The sequence below is a fragment of the Panthera tigris genome, chromosome A1 (assembly GCF_018350195.1).
Source record: "Panthera tigris isolate Pti1 chromosome A1, P.tigris_Pti1_mat1.1, whole genome shotgun sequence".
NCBI classification, from domain to species: domain Eukaryota; kingdom Metazoa; phylum Chordata; class Mammalia; order Carnivora; family Felidae; genus Panthera; species Panthera tigris.
In genome coordinates this window covers 185,235,821-185,253,595 of record NC_056660.1, presented here as the reverse complement: position 1 = coordinate 185,253,595, position 17,775 = coordinate 185,235,821, and the positions used below count along the sequence as shown (strand labels likewise).

Here is a 17,775-nt window from a genome sequence, read left to right as displayed (position 1 = left end):
TTCCTACTTGTCTGTCAGATGATGGTAACACCAGTAACACAGCACCATCATGCTTGTGTCATTTAGTTGTTAATATGAGGAGTTGCTATAAGTGAGCAAGCGAAATGATTTAACATTTCTTCCCTTCCCTTGAAGAAACTTGAATAGGGTGCATTTGTCTGACAGAGACAGAAAGAGACACACAGAAGGCAGGGGAAAGGAAGAGGGAGAAATTTTTTTTTAAAGACATTTTTGTATGGATGAATTAAATGGTGGTACAATTCCATAGTGATGATGTCCAATGGGCTAAGCACAGTCTTTTCTTAAAGTTGTTGAAGGGATTTGAAAATTTCTTTATCAGAGAGCTGTTATTTCTTCTTAAACTAGTAGGATTTAGGTCATAGGATTAGAGCTCTATTAGGCAGTGTTCAGCAGTGCTCTAGAGAAATGATGAATTGAGGTCCAAGAAGGATTTTCCTAGCAGAGAACTTGCCTCCGCCAGCACCAAGGCCTTTCTCTTTGAGAGCTTCTCGAAGCTTTGTCTAGCCCATCATCCCCTATATGGGTGCTTTATGAAATTTAAATGTTGTTTAAAGTCATTATGGCAATTGAAGTGCAAGATGTAAGGCTGGCTATGTTAGGTTTTATGCAGATGTGTGGCTCAGTTTTTATAACGTTTCCTATTTATAAAGCTTTAAAGGAATGAAAGAGGAGATTACTTGCTTACTAAGTTGATCCATGCCAGTGATTACTCTTAAAACTTCATCTCCCAACCACATTCTAAAACCTGGTTAATCATGCAATCAGCTTTCGTCTGCCATATGTAGTCATCTATTTACCTATACATACACACATATACATACATATATTTTATATATGTAAATTGATGAATGAGTGTAATTGAAGAAAGATGATAAATATGGTTTGTGTGTGTATGTACATATGTATGTATGTATATTCAGGGTAATGTGGCAGTGGTTTGATTTCTGATCAGATCCATTCTTTACCATATATTTACAAAAGTAAAATGAAGATAGGGATGGGACACTTTACATTTTAAGTTTGTAATTTTAAAAATTTTACCATAAACCATAGAAATAACTAACATTCACTGAATGCTGCTAAAAATGAAAATGGCAGTTGTTGCAAGGTTTACATTGGCCCTAGATCTGAAAAATGTAATTCTCTTGTGTGGGCGGCAGGGAGAGGGGAGTTGGACCTTGGGGCAAGAGGAGAAGCAAGGTCTAGGAATTCCAATATCTTTCCAAAGTCAGCCTTAACTTCTGGTCTACTTGCGGGGGGTTTCTGCCAGGTTCAGGCATTGAAATCTGAATCACAGGATATTATGTGGCTTTTTGATCACTCAAAGTAGGTAATTTCAATTATACAATTATAGTACATTAACCATTAGTATGAGTTTTCAGATCAGGAACTTTCGCTGTAATAAAGACTGGTTTAAAGTCTACAACCAACCTCCATAGTGCCAGGTTCTAAACAATCAAAGATAAATGAACCGCCCTTGCTTTCAGTGCAAGTGAGAGGAAAAAATACACATACACACACCCTGGGGGAAGAAAAAGCAGCAAGACTGAGTTCTCCTTAGTAGTTCAATTGAGAGGGGAGAGGCTTGTCTGGTGGTTTGTGGGAGTGAATCTAATTATCAGTCTCTTACTTTCATTAATAGGTTGGAGCAAGTTAACTTTGTAGAGGAGGAAGAAGTAGACATTACATCTGAATTTTTGAACTACGTTATGATCGTTTAAGCATTACTTAAAATAGTTTAAGCATTCACAAAAATTGTTTCTTCTTAATAAGTCCTTCATGAGGTTGGGCAGGTAGACAGGAAGAACATCAACTATGGAAAAGGCAAAAATATACTTACAGATGGGAAGACAGAGCATTCTGGAAAACTGGAGAGTACACTTTAATACATTTTAATTTACATTTATGCAGTTTAATTAGCTAGACTAACCCTCAGTGAAAAATGTCATTTTCATCCATTGTAATACCTTCCTGTAATTCTGTTTCATTTCTCCTTTCTCCCCAGTGGTCTGTGAGTAAAAGTCCTCTTGGATGTAGTCTATATGTTTCCTGACCAATATTTTTGTTTTCTTAGCCTCACCAGCCAAAAATCTGATGATGACTATGAAGATTATGCTTCTAACAAAACATGGGTCTTGACTCCAAAAGTTCCTGAGGGGGATGTCACTGTCATCTTAAATAACCTCCTGGAAGGATATGACAATAAACTTCGGCCTGATATAGGAGGTATATTAAAATATTTTGTGATATGGCACAGGCAGAGGCAAACACATTGGAAGAAAAAATTAGCATACTTTAATAATCAGAAATACTTAAATGATCATTATATGTTGTAAAGATGGATACAGAATGTATAAATAGCATTCAGGCTTGGAGGTGGGAGGGCATTGATAAATGCAAAATGAAGAAAGATGATCTTCAAGTGAGGCCTGAGAACTAGAAATTCAAAATTTCCTAGATATCTTAGACAAAGGCTGTAGAAGAAATGTGACAATTGATTTATGAAGTAATATCAAAATGTTATATGTTGTATGTATATATAATATCAAAATGTTATGAAGTAATATCAAAATAATAGTAGAAGAAAGGATATATTAGTTACGTACTTCTGTGAAATAAAATATCACAACTCTCAGTAGCATATAATAATAAGCATTTATTTAACATTTTGCCAGGGGTGGTCTAATCTAAGCTAAGCCAGGTTAGGGCTGCTCATTTAAGAAAGCTGTATTCTCATTCTACTCCTGGGAGCAGCAGACTAGCCAGGAGTATCTTTATCATGAAAAAAAACACAAAGAATGAGACAGAAAGTAGAAGCTCATAAGGCTTAATGCTTGGGATTAGAACTTGTGTACTCACTTATCTGTGTAGTATTAACCAACACAAGTCAGGTGGTCAAGCCTCAAGTTCAGAGGCAGAGAAGTAGCCTCACTGGAGTAAATGCAGGGGCATAGATGCAGGGACTACTGAAGAATTCAATCCAACACAGAAAATTAGGGCATGGCACTTTCAGGGAAAGTGGATAAAGATGAGAGAAAATGTACTTGTTGACTTGAAGTACAGGATGATATTATGAATCCTTGTTCATTAACTGTTAAATGAAAATGGAGCACATCCATTTGGTCATGGATGAAATACTTCATGAGTTTTAATATCATTCATCTTTGACAAATAGGTGTGTATTGAGTTTCCATATGGTTTCCTCATATTATTTGATGAGTCACACGATTGAATAAGTCATTTAGGAAGACTGATTTTGTGTTGGCTGAAGCGTATGAGAATTAAGTGGTCATGAAAGGAATCAACAGAGGGAAATATTTTAAAAGAAACTTACAATATTTGTTGCACTAAATGTCTACTTCGTGTTTCTAATGCTTAGTTTTTCTAGATCACTAAGTAGTTATTTTTTCTACATGGGTCAAGTCAGATTATGATGCCCAAAAGATTCTGGGGCTTGAAGAAAAATGGTAAAATTCAGGATATGTAGAGAAGGCTAAAGAAAATCTAAGCAGTGTTTTCTTATTTGTTCATCTTAATGTAATTTTAAAAGTTAATCAGTTTCAAAACTCTAATATGTTTAGTTACTGCATTTACGTGCTTAAAAGGAGATTTTTTGAAAGTAAACAGTTATTTAAATGTAATAAATTAGTCACCGACACTAAATTAGTTGTGAATAAATCACTTCTAATGTGGCAAAATAAATCTTTTTCTAGAATAACACAGACTAAAACATTAAAATGTTTAATTCACATATCTTTATCATTCTCTTTAAAGTGAAACCAACGTTAATTCACACAGACATGTATGTGAACAGCATCGGTCCAGTGAATGCTATTAATATGGTAAGTTTCTAATGGTTTGTCAATTTTATTAACATATTAGAGAGGAGATGTGGTATCATAAACATAGCAAAGAATATGCTAACAAAAAATCCATAAGGGAGAGATAGTCATTCAGATTTTTTTATTGTAATATGAAGATAATTATTTTTTATAATTTGTTATGAGACTTAAATGTGATCATATGTGTACAAATTAATTTTTGTAAATATGTTATACTTTTAAAATTCAACAATCATTGCTTACTTGGTAAGTACTCGTTAATACAAAATAAAATACAGTTTTCCACTAGTTTTTGGAAAATGATGGGGTAGAGAGGACAGAGTTTGCTACATACTGGAATTATTTGTCAGAGAAAATAGTGCATTAGATATAATGATAAAAGTAGCTTTATTATTATTAGATTCTTTCTGCCCAAATCTGACATAAGAAACTAGATTGGAGTCTAGAATAGAATAGAGTAGAACATGCTATAACATAATACCTAACCTAACATAACATAATATTAGTGATACTATAATTTTGAAATGGTGTTTATCAAGCTAGCAATAAGGACACTCTATTGAGTCAGAGAGATGAGAAAATTTAAGTGTTCTCATGTACAGTGATGGTAAAGTATATCACCTGCATACTCCAAGCAAGTAAGTTCGTTTGTTTAACAATGAAATACCAACAGTTTTCTTCCTTATAAATAAAATTTTCAGCATATTTAGCATTCTAATGCAAAATGTAAATATCTAAGAAGCTATATGGGTAGTTTATTTAAACATAAAACTTTTAACTTCAGGAGTACTAGTCCCCAGAATTGTAATTGTTATCCCAGGATCGCATTTTATGAAATGCTGGTTCAGTGAAAAAAAAATATTTTATTTTTGTGGGATTTATTTATTTATTTATTTATTTATTTATTTATTTATTTATTTTTGCTTCTTGCCAAAATGTAGTTTAGAATTATTTAATTACTTTATCTACTGGTTCGTCAGTAATTAGTTGATAAAGAATTTCATAAGATAGGTTCCTTCCTTACTACTTACAGACAACAAATATGGAACAAAGTGTTATGTGGCTTACGCCAGTGGAAATGTAGTCAGCTACAGTGAGACACCTCAGCAGGAGGTGCAAAGAAATCGCACAGAGCGATGCAAGTGAGGCAAAGGAAGAAGATTTTAGTCTGATCCTGACAGGCTATGTATTTTTGGGTAACCTTCCTGTTTGATGTGTGTTCTTCATTATAAAGTGGTGGTTGGTTGATGGTATTAGACAGGAAATGTGGATGATTCCCAACACTCAGCTCTCATATTCTAAGAACACTGAGTTTTTTCTCATTTATAGGCATCAGTGAAATTGTTATAAAATAATGTTAAATAATATCTAAATATGACAAACCAGAACTTGGGTGTTCAGATTCCAGGTCTAATGGTCTGAATTCACATCAAACTTACTTCTCTTTAAGTACAGTCAATCATTGCCAATTTAGTGATGTATACTTGAGCATAGTCATTATAGAATCATGTCTCATCACAGCACTTTGTGAATGTGCTTTGTGATGGAGTTAGCACATTAGTAAAAATTATTTTTTAATTGGTTAGTTTCCTCGTTATTAGTGAAAAGGACAACTATAATAGTAAAAATATTTTAAAAGTTACCTTGCATTTGGTTTTTGCTATCTGCCAGACCAAAACCATTTTACGTGAATTCTCCTTTTCCATCTTCACACTACCTAACAAGGCAGGTTCTTAAAGATCCCAATTTTATTTTGAGGCAACTGAGCCGTTCTCCAGAGCTCCAGTTGAGGACTGTTTTGAGTATCATGGACTTTGTTCACTCTTTAGCAGTGATTCTGAACGTAGGTGATTGTTTTCCTCAAGATACATGTGGCAATGTCTGAAGATATTTTTAGCTATCACAATATGCAGGGGGTTGCGTTGGGGGTGGTGGTGGTGGTGTTACTGGCATCTAGTGGGTAGAGGCTAAGAATGCTACTACTAAGCATTCGAACATACACAACACAGCCCCCACAACAAAGAATTAGCTGGCCCAAAGTAACGTGAGAAACTGCTGTACAGACACTGAATGCAAATGACTATATTACAACTATGATCTTTTGCTAGAATTCATCTAAACAGGTCTATTTTTTTATCAATTTGTCTATAAAAGATGGATGTATCTCCTTAGCAAAGCTTTTGCCTTCTTTAAATTAATTAAAACCAGAGTACGTTTGCTTTATGTTGGTAATGAGAATACAAATGATAAATACAAACAAATGTTCTACATTACAATTCTGTGTTTAAAATGTTCTATTTCACCTTTTTTTTTTTTTTAAAAAAAAACAGGAATATACAATTGACATATTTTTTGCTCAAACGTGGTATGACAGACGTCTGAAATTTAACAGCACCATTAAAGTCCTCCGATTGAATAGCAACATGGTAGGGAAAATCTGGATTCCAGACACTTTCTTCAGAAACTCCAAGAAAGCTGATGCACACTGGATAACCACCCCTAATAGGATGCTGAGAATTTGGAATGATGGTCGAGTGCTCTACACTTTAAGGTATTCTTTTGAAAAAGAAAAAGAGTAATCTCTGGGAATAAAACAAAGATCACCAACACTCTCTTGAAACAAGAGGAATGAAAGAAATTTCAAACCTACATCAGGGTGTGCATGTTTGATCAAAACAGTATGTGGTAGTACAAAATTTGTATTTCTTTCTGTTTTCAATATGCTTTGCAAAGTCATAGGTAGAACTTATTTCTTTGACTAATGTAAGAACTCTGTTTTCTCACACGGACATGAAATGTCCCTTGACTTCATAAGGTTACCTGATCTTTGTGCCTGCCTTGGCTTTTGCATGTGTGTCCTGCTACTTTAAAATAAGGAGACTGAAACACAGTTACCATTGGAATCACCAGTTGTTATGCTTGGAAATGTCTCTGTTTCCAAGGAAACCATTGCTAAAGGAGAAATTTTGGTGTGGAGATCTCCTGTACCTCCTTTTCTTTTCTGCACAATAGCAAGTAACTACAATGAGTTCTATCTGCCAGCACCCACTCCCCACTACACTGATAGGCTATTTGACTTAATTTATTGGCTATTTTGGGAATAGACTTCTTTAGGGATAAGTTGAAGGAGGTATCTTTTATTTTCAGAACTTAAATATGAAATAACTTTTGGGAGATTTTCTACTTAAATTCCTGTATGCCATTATCTTAGCACTTTATTTTATCTATCTATCTATCTATCTACCTATCTATCTATCTATCTATTTAGTTATTTATTTACTTACTGATTTACTTATTTATTTATTATTTTAAAAATGTTTGTTTTTGAGAGAGTGCAAACGGGGCAGGGGCAGAGAGGGGGAACAGAGGATCTGAAGCCGACTCTGCCCTGACAGCAATGAGACCAATGTGGGGCTCAAACTCACAAACTGCAAGATCATGACCTGAGCTGAATTTGGACACTCAAGCTACTGAACCATTCAGGCACCCCTTATACTTACATGCATTTAAAATGTTTTTATGTTGAGGTTTCAAATGGGTGAAAGTATATTATTAAACATCATAATAGGTAAGTAAATAAACTTAAGAACCAGACAGATCTGACTTTGGTTCTTAGCTCTATTTGACTATCAATATGAATTAGGGCAGCTCACCAGAATTTCTATGTATATGACTTAAGGGCAGCTATCTGGTTGCAGGGGTCTTGGTGCTAGAAGGTATATCTCAAAGCTTTATTAGTAAGTTTAATGTTTTTACTTGGTTACATTTTTATTTAGAGGAATTAGGTAGGAATTGATGGAGATTATTGGAAATAAGGCACCACCACCCTCATGACACATTCCCCCACCCAAGATCAGTAACTAGGAAAAATGGCCACAATTACAAAAGAAATTCATTGCATATAGTTTGTATTCATCATGGGTTTCATTAAATGAGAGATAAGGTAATGATTGAAATTAGAATCTAGTGGAAATCAAAGTTTGATAAATCAGAGCTCAGTCTGGCTTTTGCAAAATTGAGTCACTCACACTATCTCAAGTCCCTTTATTGTCCTCATAACTATAGTCATTTTTCAACTTGTAATAACTTGTAGAATCTCTATCCAATATTTAATTATGGAAGTCACTTCAAAAATCCCACTTGGAAGATTCAAAGTTTGAATGAGTTGTGAATCTATAGAGATGATTTTATTCTTGTAGCCAATCTATACGTTATGAATATTTGTGCACAGATTATATATGTGTGTATCTATTTTTGTATCTGCAATCTTTCTAAAGGTGTTTTCAATTTTAATAATTCCAGTTGAACTTGAAAATAATAAAATATCAAATTAATTATAATTTCACTTACAAATAAAACTAACCTTTTCTTTGGAAGAGCATATAATTTTTGAATGACAATGATTAAAACCTTCATGTTTAGAGACAAATAATCTTGGGTTCAAATCTCAACTGTGCTGCTAGTTTTGTGACTGAACAAGTTAAAGTACATTAAAGCGATAATAACATTTATTAAATGAGAGAAAAATTTATCATACCCAGTGTCACATAGATGATTAAAGGCTGAATAATTATTACGTATATTTTAAGATCAGTAGTTGCTCTATTATACCATAGAAAAATGAAATCTCCCCAATTAATAATTATGCTGAGTTATAAAATCTTTTAAAATAAATTAATATTTATAAAATAATACTTTTATTATTTCAAGATTATTCTATGTACTTTGTAAGAAATATAGCTAACAAATAAGAAATCTTAAAAATAATCAACCTACTGCCATTACAATTTTAGAGTATATTCCTACTTGTCCAAAGATGGTCAAAATATCTGGGACTCCATTAAACTTCTCCATCCTAGAGTCCTAGCCTATATCGAGATCCAGAAAATCTGTAACTTTAATAAACACCCCAGATGCAAACTAATTGAGGTTCACTGGCAAACATTTTTCAAACATGTCTGTATATGTGTATTTAACATTTCTTGTTTGCTATTAAGTATTCTTCTACTCTGTAACATCCTGTCTAATGGCTTCATAGTGTTCCATTATAAGAATGCATAATACTCCATTGTGAAATATAAGTATGTTAAAACTCACATATAGTAATTTAAATCTAACAGCTACCAAGTACTTACAAACAGAAGGTTCTGCTTTAATTAGCAGATAAGATCTGAGAATTATCAGCATTCATTTACATGCAAACAGTAAATGAGCTTAAGTTCCTAAAACAATTTGTTCTGTTAAGTTAAATATATTCACCAAGCAATCTCATGTGTGCAATTAATTTGCCAAAAAAATTACGTGGTCATAAATTTTGGAAAAAATGGAATTGAAGCCAATGAGATCCTATTGTTTGTTCTGTGAAAAGGAATGGACTACATTAAGTCTTAAGTCATTTTCTCCTGGACTTGGTGGGTTTCTTCAGGGAGAATCACCTTGAATTATCAATAGGAATATGAGATATATTCTCCAGGAACAAAGATTAAGAATAGTCATTAAAAATTGTATTCATGTACATTCTTAAAACTGTGTCTAAACTCTTTCTATTTGTGTTTCATATCCTTCTGTTTAGGTTGACAATTGATGCAGAGTGCCAATTGCAGTTGCACAATTTTCCAATGGACGAACATTCCTGCCCCTTGGAGTTTTCCAGCTGTAAGTAATCTCATTCTGTATTCTATATCCTCTCTCACCAACAGTTTCCTAATTGCAATGCCAACTAATTGGGATACTCCTAGAGAATGCAGAAACAAGCAATGTTGTTGACTTTGAAGACTTTGACAGTTACTTTCATCATAATACCAGCTTAACCCTATTAGAGTGATTCCTGCAAAAAAGGATCTATTTTATTAGAATTTACAAGTAGCTTTCACTGGGGCATAAATTTCTAATAAATTCGTAGTGGTTGCCTGGAGATATTTTTCTTTTCTTTTTTTTTAATTTGTGTTTATTTTTGAGAGAGAGAGAGCGCACATATAGGGGAGGGGTAGAGAAAGAGGGAAACACAGAATCCAAAGCAGGCTCCAGGCTCTGAGGTGTCAGCGCAGAACCCAATGTGGGGCTCAAACCCACAGGCCCCACATCATTACCTGAGCTGAAGTCCAAGGCCTAACCTACTGAGCCACCCACACACCCCACCCAGAGACTTTTCTCAAGAAGGATTGTAAAGCCAGGCCTGAACTCAATGGAAAGGTATAATGGTAGGTTTTACATCCTTCTTCCTGGCTCCCACCTATTGGCTCAGAAGAAGAGAGTAGCAGCATCTTTGCTATTTATTTTCTCCCTTACCCAGCAGGAGGTACATAGATTTAACAGTGTCATCTGCTTATTTCAATTTCAGTATATGCGTTAAAGATAGCAAAATTGAAAATTACCCACTTCATCTGGAGTTTGAATAATATCTAGAACTAGTTATCTACCAGTGAGTAAAAGACTAATTTTTGGTGTCTTTTGGGTCTAGTCCAAATCCCAACTCCATCACTATAGACTTGAGCAAATTATTAAATCTTGCAGTGAATCCACAATCTCAGGTGCCCAGCAGAGACTTTGAGATGTGCCCTCCCACAATATTGTTTTGTTGATGTAATATATGTAAAATGCTTGATATGCTACCTCACACACAATAGGATTCAGTAAAAAGCTCTATTATTTTTATTAATTATTATTATTATCAGGCAATAGACTATATAGCAAAATGATCTGTGATGATTCTAATACAAATTAAGCTTCATAGATAATTTCCTGTCTGAACCAAACCCAAGCTTCAGTGTCCCCCAGATGTTTGCCTCACTAATTGTTCAGGTCCACGTTAGGTTGCTCACCTCTTTCTTATTTTTGGTCTGACAACTATGCATACTAGGCAGAATGAAAAACTTATTATGAATTTTAAGTTTATATTTCTATAAGTAGAATTTCCCAGGCAGGGAGTGACAGAGACCCATACAAACCAACTAAATAATAATAGCTGTTCTTTCAAAAAGAAAAAAAAAAACAATGATGAAAGCAGCAATCATCTGTTCATCATTACATAAATTCCAGAAGGAACTAGAGGAAAAATATCACTATGTATCATATCTATTTAGAAAAGTTCCCATTAAATTGGGGCACCTGGGTGGCTCAGTTAGGTGTCTGACTTTGGCTCAAGTCATGATCTCATGGGTTCATGAGTTTGAGTCCCACATCTGGCTCTGTGCTGACAGCTCAGAGCCTGGAGTCTGTTTCAGATTCTCCCTGTCTCTCTGCCCCTCCGCAACTCATGCTCTGCTTCTCTTTCTCTCAAAAATAAAATAAAACATTAAAAAATTAAAAAAAGAAAATTTCCCATTATAAATCTTATTTCATATGTTTTACTTTATCCAAGAATGGAATATTTTTAAGTAAAATCCTCCCCAAGCTTTAGGAGATGAGACTTCTTTTCTATTATTTTTTCAACTGGGACTACTCTTCTGAGTCAGATAAAATCTAGAGCTGGTGATTTCTGTGTCTTTAGGTCACTGATTGACACTTGTCTTCTGAACCCAAACACAACTTAATGTTTCTTACTGCTATCAAAAAAGTTAAATCATCAACATGTTCTCCATAGGGAGTTCCCTAACATTACTATTCTTTTTCTTGGTTCAACACATCCTGTCCCCTACCCCTTCTCCATACCAGTCTGGGGATCATGCTTTCTTTTTTCTTTCATCTTAGTTAATAAGCACACAACACACGCCTAGTTGGACCAAAAGAAAAGAAAAAGGGAACACGTTAGGGATCCTATTCCAGGTAGTCAATCAGCCTCCATAATTAAGACTTATATAGATTATTAGTTCATAAATAGTTGAGATGATGTCTAGTTTTATTTATCATCTATGTATCATTTATCTATCATCTATCTATCTATCTATCTATCTATCTATCTATCTATCTATCTATCTATCTGTTTTTACTTGAGTTTATGCTTTTCTTTTAGATTTTATTTTTATGTGATCTCTACACACAACATGGGGCTTTAACTTCCAACCCTGAGATCAAGAGTTGCATGATCTAGTGACTGAACCAGCCAGGCACCCCTACAGAGTTTATTCTATAATTCACTTCATAATGTTTATCCACTCAACAATTATACATTGGGCATCAGTTTCATGAAATACGTACTGCCATCATCTCCATAAACAAATACTTGAGGGAAAAAGAACAAAGAAATTTGTCTAGGGTATTATGGCTAGCAAATGGTACTGATAATCTCTACATAATCAGTGCAATACCTCTCTCATGAAGGCTTTCTGTTCTCTTGGCTGAACATAATTAACTTCCTCAGAATCTACATAGTGCTCATTGGTATCTTACCCTTGGCATTTCTACTTACTACTTTTTTTTTAAGTTTATTTAGTTGGGGGGGGAGGGGCAGAGAGAGTGGGAAAGAGAGAGAATGCCAACCTGGCTTCACACTGTCAGTACAGAACCCAATGTGGGGCTCAAACTCATGAACCGGGTGATCATGACCTGAACCAAAATCAAGAGTTGGATGCTTAATGGACTGAGCCACCCAGGCGTCCCACTACTTACTACTGTTAATTGTAGATTTCTGCGTGTATTAAAATGAAGTCCCAACAAATTGAGAGAGAGAGAATAATGTAAATAGTTGAAGTTATTTTTCTCAGTCATCTTCCACTCTAAGGGCATACCCTGGAGAGGCATTTGAGTCTCTTCTTCCATTATTTTCTGTTTCTGCATGACTCTCAAAACCTTGCCTTGTTTACTCCTCATCATCATAAAATAATATCTTGCATATGTGCTATTTATCATATATTGGATACTTTTTATATCTTACCTCAGACAATGTAAAGCATGCGTATAGTATATACAAAACCATGTATAGCATATCTTCTATGCAAATTAAGTTATTTTCAAGGGTAATCTTGACCTTATGACTTTTTAACTTCTTGTTGGGATAAGATGTCAATGTATTTATTTCCTCTATTGTGATGCTCTTTAGTTCAAGATCCTTTTCTAACTTAAAACACCATTTCTCTCATACTTACCTCAGTGTCTTGTTCATGGAAGGTGGTTGCTACATACATTCATTTATAAATAATTTTAAATATGTGCTTTTCCATCTTATGGCAGATGGCTATCCACGTGAAGAAATTGTCTACCAATGGAAGCGTAGTTCTGTTGAAGTAGGTGACACAAGATCGTGGAGGCTTTATCAATTTTCATTTGTTGGACTGAGAAATACCACTGAAGTAGTGAAGACAACTTCTGGTAAGATGCTCTTGAAAGGAATTTTGAGTGACCCCTTCCAGAGTTAATATTCTGGTATAATTAATTCACAGACTTTTCAATACCTGTCTACAAATGATATGCGGAACATTAAATGAAGTGTTTTAATTTACCAGAGAAAATTATAATTGGTATTCTAGCATAATAGATAAATATAAATGGATTCTATCAGTTTGAAACAAAATGGATTAAAATTGGATTAGTAACTTATTTGCTTAATTTCTTTAAGCAAAAATGACTAGCAATTATTTTAAAAGCAGACAATATTTATTAGGTGTAGGTGTAATGTTTCTTTTAGGAAATAAGTTTTATGGTATATTAAAATAGCAGCATTTAAAGTAATCACACAGGGAAAATTAACTTTCTGCAAATACAGAAATGTGATCATAATGGATATGGACGGATTCCGCATTCACTAATTTAATATTTTGAACTGGCTCTATCATGGATAAGGGACAGGCCTCGTTTCAAACCCCAACTGCATCAGTTACTAGCTATAGATATTGAGAAAATTACTGAATTTCTCAGGGATTAAATCTGCCAGATAACTAATGTGGACAAAAAACCTGTTTCACAGGCATACTGTGTGTATAAAGGAAAAAACAAAAAACAAAAAACAAAAAAACAAAAAAGAAGAGTGCTTAGAATGATACCTGGAACTTAGCGAGCATTCAATAAATAGTAGCTTTTACTAATACAAGTGCGTGTGGGACCTAACATGGTCAGGAGCTCAGATTTCTTAAGAGAAACTCAAAATCTTTATTTTTACAACAAGTATCATGGATTTTAATGGCATTAATTGAATTTATTTGAAAACCCATGTGGTATAATTTAAACCTATTTCAGAGACCATATCTGTCTCCTGGGTGGCCAGTATAAACCCTCTGCAATGTTGAGTACATACTCCAAGCAAATTATTCCAGCTACTCCTTTTAAAATTAAGTGAGTTAGATATGTCCCAGTTTCAAATATAAATGATGGGTTCTCAGATTAATGTCTATTAAGACATGTATTTTGATATATATTCCTGTGAGTTGAACTGTTTTCTGTTGATTTATTTGCACAAACCTGAGTTTTTTTCCTGAAATTCATAGAATATACTTTTGTGTTGACTAATTTGGAATAAGGTCTTGGTCTGCTATACATAGAGAAGCAAGTTAAGGACCTATGCAAAAATAGAAATTTAAGATTATACTTCGTAACCATCATTCTCCAAATCAAAGTACTATCTGGTCTTAACACTATTATCCACAGTGTTTGCAGATTTCTCCAACTCTCTTAATTTGCAAAAAGAATATAAAAGAAGGTCAAAGAAATGCTTGAGTATATTTTTGAAAAGTGGCCTTCTGTTCCCTTATTCACTGCAAATCCTGAACATCAAGTACTAGAACAGTCTTTTATTTGGTCCCTAAAAAAGATTTAGGATTGCCTTAGAACTGGCTTTCCATCTGTGAAAGGAAGAACATGTGTAAAAATAATTTCTAAGTCTGCATGCTTCCAGAATGAGAAATTGGGCATTAAATTGTGTTGTATATTCATATTTCTGTAATTGCTCCAGCACCCTAAAACAGAACCCCAAAACTGATGACTAGCCAGTCTTTTTAGTCATTTGAGCCCAGAGGGGCATTAAAACCAAATGGTGGTAAGGGAAATGTTGGCTTTATATCATAGGGCCTAAATCATTCCCTCCCCAATATTTCATCTTGAGAATGATCTAGAGTATTTACTGTCTATTATGAGATATTTCCAGAAGAAAATGACCTACTTACTTAAAGCATGGCAAGAAATATTACCAAGGTGTCACAAAGCTATTAATCTTACTAGGGAAATCAAAGCAAGACTGCATTGATATCAGATTAGTTACTGAGTAGCATGATTTAATTGATTGCATCATTTGTGAATTTTAATACAGTGGTTAGCCTCCCTGTTGGTCTTGTTGTTCACTCCCTGCTCTTGTTGGTTTGTATTTTGTGTGCAGTGCCATCTTAGTTGTATTTGTGAAGAGAAAGGACTGAATGGAAACTTAACACCAATGCTGAGAGGCAGCCTGATTCTCATGACAGTTGATTTTGTAATGACTTGAAGTTTCTGCATGACCTTTTGTTTGATTTCTGATGCCATTCTTACCTTCAAAGCAGAGCTTTACAACTAGTTAATATCTACAAGGAAGTTATAAAAACAGCTTTCTTGGGAAATTATCAGATCAAATTTATACTCCTTTTAAATTTATACTCCTTTTAAATACATTATTACAATGTGATTTTCTCCTAGACTTACCATAAATGTATATGAGTTTAAGAAGCCTTGGTCAAAACTGGGTGAGAATATCGCCTAATATCTGACCTAGCTTACTGCAAGGCTTTCTAACCTTCATTCATTCAAGCCCTCTCATGACTTTATTATATTCAGGTGGTGACTATACTGCTGATTCCTTAGTATTTTTTTCTTTAAATTGATTCATTATTGTTTTTAGTAAAATGAATTTTTAAAAAGAAAGTTCATATTAGGGCCATAATGAAAAAGCAGAAGCATTTGACACAATAGAAGTTGATGCAAAAATACAATGAAAAGCAAACAAATGTTCTTAAATTTTAAGTGCATGTATTAGTGTTCTGCAGACTGAGTATATTGAAAATGAGGGAAGGAAAGATATTTGAGAAATGGGAAATTGCAGCTGGCACCAAAGTAAAACATTTCATTGATGTAAACAGAAGAGTAGAAGGACCATTTCTCAGGAAAGAATCTTCTCACCATGTAATTCAATGTCATCAGTGACAACCTTTGCTCACACCACCTGAACCTTCTTAATTTCCCACCAGTCACATCTGTATCATACTTGAGAATAATATTGCCTTGGTGGTAGATGGATATGACTTGAAGAACATCTTTAGTTCACAGTCAATATATCAAAACAGATTCTGCATCCATGATTTTTCCTCCAAACCATGATGTCTTTATAATTGCTCTGCATCTGGGAATAGCACCATCATTGTCTCAGTGAGCCAGGCGTGAACAGTTAGAGTCATGTCTCTACCTCCCACCTCTAATGAATCACAAAGGCACTTATGCCTCTAAAGCATCTTGTGTAACTGTCCTCTTTTCTGTTGCCAATGCCCCTGTCCTAGTTCAGGATTTGTCTGTTCCCATCTGGACTGTGTTGGTAGCCTATTAAGTTATGTCCCTGCTGTCAGTCTCTCTCTTCCACAGTCTATCTTTTACACATTAATCATAAAAGCTAGCGCTTACTGAGCACTAACTACATGTACTGTAGCAAACTTTTAATCCAAACAACCTAGTTGAATTCTCATAGCCATGGTCCTATTTCCTACACATCACACCCAAGGTATCACTGTGGATGAGGAAACAGACTTCTAGAGGCTCATTTACTGCAGGGATCAGTTACAAAACCTGGGCTATGAGTTCAAGTGATTTGCTCCTAGACTTGTGCTCTTAATTATTATGCTATTTTATTCCCACTGTGGTCTAATGGATCTTCTGAAAACACAACTTTCACCATGTTTCAAGAATTTAGTAGGTCAATTAAGCACAAGCTTTTGTTCTCAGAAACTTTCCAACATTGTTTTCTATAATTTCCCACCTTGTGACAGAACTAATCCAACTATATTTTTCTGAATATAAATAGCCAATCCTATACACACACTGAATCTTAATTTTTCTTCTCTGAATGGCTTCGCAAATCCTTTCTACCTTCTTTATGACTTTAAGGCTTAAAAGCATAGCATCTCCTCAACGAGGTCTTTACTACCTTTCATCAAAACAACTTGGAGCAATTTTTAAATGTGTACTCTTGGAGTCAGGCAGCTCAAGTTTGAATGTTAACTTGTATAAATTATTTAATATATTTAAGCTCAGTATCACCAATATTTCAGGGTTGTTCTGAGGATTAAGTAATACACTCAATTAAAAATGCTTAAAACTTTCTCTGACACACAGAAAAGACTCTGTAATAGAAGACATTCTTATTAATAATTATCATCATCGTCATCATTTCATTAACTCTCCCTCAGAGCATTTTCACCCACTTTATGAAGACATAATTTCTGCTTTGTGTTGCTTAAGGCACTTTTTTCCCTACTAATTTTATTTATTTATTTATTTATTTATTTATTTATTTATTTATTTATTTAGATTTAAATTCTAGTTAGTTAACATACAGTGGCAATATTGGTTTCAGGAGTTAGAATTCAGTGATTCATCACTTACATACAACACCCAGTGCTCACCACAAGTGCCCTTCTTGATACCCCTCAGTCATCTGGCCCCTCCCCCACCCCCTCTGTCTCATGGTTTGTTTCCCTCTCTTCTTTTCCCCCTCCCCTTCCCATGTGTTCATCTGTTTTGTTTCTTAAATTCCACATCTGGGTGAAATCATATGGTATTTGTCTTTCTCTGAGTGGCTTTTCTCGCTTAGCATAATACACTCTAGCTCCATCTCCATCAGTGCAAATGGCAAGATTTCATTATTTTGGATGGCTGAGTAATATCCCATTGTGTGTGTGTGTGTGTGTGTGTGTGTGTGTGTGTGTGTGTGTATATATATATATATATATATATATATATACACACACACAACATCTTCTTTATTCATCCATCAGTCAATGGACATTTGGGCTCTCTCCATAGTTTG

At 34.4% G+C, this 17,775-nt stretch overlaps 1 protein-coding gene across 6 annotated transcripts in view; it reads left to right on the top strand.

The window, feature by feature from the left end:
- GABRG2 (gamma-aminobutyric acid type A receptor subunit gamma2) overlaps positions 1 to 17,775 on the top strand; it is a 111,802-nt gene that overhangs the window by 31,141 nt on the left and 62,886 nt on the right. For 5 of the 6 annotated variants that reach the window (XM_042992908.1, XM_042992931.1, XM_007077629.3 and 2 more), the window contains exons 2-6: positions 2,096 to 2,247; positions 3,796 to 3,863; positions 6,194 to 6,414; positions 9,436 to 9,518; positions 12,972 to 13,109. In XM_042992908.1, coding sequence (XP_042848842.1) covers positions 2,096 to 2,247; positions 3,796 to 3,863; positions 6,194 to 6,414; positions 9,436 to 9,518; positions 12,972 to 13,109 — 662 coding nt within the window. The remainder of the gene's footprint in view (positions 1 to 2,095; positions 2,248 to 3,795; positions 3,864 to 6,193; positions 6,415 to 9,435; positions 9,519 to 12,971; positions 13,110 to 17,775) is intronic. The other variant, XM_042992939.1, reaches the window with a different exon arrangement.